We start from the raw sequence: 1,695 nt of genomic DNA on the forward strand, positions 1-1,695 counted from the left end.
GGGGGGGGGCTGTCTGTCCCAGGGAGGTGGAGGAGCTGGGGGGGGGGGGCTGTCTGTCCCAGGGAGGTGGAGGAGCTGGGGGGGGGGGCCAGGGTAAGGAACTGAGGGATGTCGCAGCAGAGCTGTCAAGCAGCCAGGGAAGGACGAGTGGGGTGTCCTGGGAAGAGACAAGGGGCAGCCGTGGGAAGGGGAACGGGAGGATGGGGGCTTCTCCAGGAAAGGATTCTGCAGCTGCCCCAGGGCAGGGGGCAGGGAAGACATGGAATGGGCCCAGAGGAGGAGTTGGGAGAAGGGGGAGACACACCCCCTGACTGGGGGGACTTGGGCAGAGCTGGGAGAGGGTCCAACCAATCGCATCAAGGAGAGGAGAAGGTCTCTGTCACCCATGACTCGAAACATCTTTGTCCCCTGCCACTAAGTCCTGCTTGCTTGGGTGGTAGCAGCTCCACCCAGCAGGCATAGGCGGGGCCCCCTCCTGTGGGCAAACTTGGCAGTTTCGTGGTTACCTGTGCGATGAGGCTGGTGGTGTCACTGCTAGCACTGGAGCAAATTCAAGGGAACGGACAGCGGCCAGGGGAGTTAACACCGTTCATGTTTGAACGTGTGGGATTGGCTTTGAACAGGGTGGGGGTCAAGAAACACACCCCTACCTTCCAGGAAAGCCCTGAGGCCTTCCCGGAGGGGGCATAGGGAGCGACCTTGAGGAGAGGGCATGCCCTCTGGCCACTGAAGCCAGCTGGCTCTGGCTTTGACGGGCTGGGCAGAGACACCTCCTTGGGGAGCTGTGGGCAGAGCCTACTTGGCCTTGATGCGGTCCTGCAGCCCCAAAAGGCGGAGAGAAACCCGCCCTGCACAGCACGTGCACTCACACACACTCTCCTACCCCCACCCCCTCACATATGCTCAGTTTGTTCCCACGATTGCACACACACTGTGCTCCTTGCTCCCTGGGGCCTGGAGCGCCTCTCAAGCCAAGTGCCCTGGTCCTGCTGCTCCCAGCGGAGCTGCCCGGGAAGCCGCCTGTGGACGGCAGCCCCCCTCCCATGTCATTCACAATGCCACCTGGGGGAGACACAGCCCCGCTCAGAAGCCTTCAGCCCATGGCTCTTGTTCAGACACCTTCCTTCTCTTACCTTCTTGAATGGCCTTCATGAGCCTGGGGGAGGAGGGAGGGACAAGACCCTCTTGTGTCCTGTCATCGCTGCATTTCAGGGCCCCAAAGGAGAAGAAGGAGTCTATAACCCAGGATCCCCAGGGTGCTGGAGGGGTGGCTGGGGCGAAACCCAGTCCCCTGCCCCGTGAGACCAGAGTTATACCCTTTGCTCATCCCCCAGACACAGAACCGTGGGCAGCGCATGAAAGAGGGGGCCCACATCAACCGCTCCCTGCTGGCCCTGGGCAACTGCATCAACGCACTGAGTGACAAGAGCAGCAACAAGTACATCAACTACCGCGACAGCAAGCTCACCCGGCTCCTGAAGGTACCCGCTGACCATGTGATGTTCAGCAGCCAGGCCCTACGAGCGTGTGCGTGTGTGTGTGTGTGTGTGTGTGTGTGTGTGAGAGAGAGAGAGAGAGAGAGAGAGAGAGAGAGAGAGAACACACTCACACTGGGGAAGGCAGTGTGAACAGCTTGCAGGAGGAGGGTCGGGGGGAGGCAACCTCCAGCTGACCACAGCCCCCACCTTCCTCCAT

General features: G+C 61.2%; 1 protein-coding gene across 1 annotated transcript in view; it reads left to right on the forward strand.

The window, feature by feature from the left end:
• Nucleotides 1-1,695, forward strand: part of KIF19 (kinesin family member 19) — a 27,152-nt gene that overhangs the window by 16,410 nt on the left and 9,047 nt on the right. Inside the window, exon 8 of the mRNA XM_008586329.1 lies at nucleotides 1,335-1,481. Coding sequence (XP_008584551.1) covers nucleotides 1,335-1,481 — 147 coding nt within the window. The remainder of the gene's footprint in view (nucleotides 1-1,334; nucleotides 1,482-1,695) is intronic.

This window comes from Galeopterus variegatus, unplaced genomic scaffold, assembly GCF_000696425.1.
Source record: "Galeopterus variegatus unplaced genomic scaffold, G_variegatus-3.0.2 Scaffold3938, whole genome shotgun sequence".
Lineage (NCBI taxonomy): Eukaryota > Metazoa > Chordata > Mammalia > Dermoptera > Cynocephalidae > Galeopterus > Galeopterus variegatus.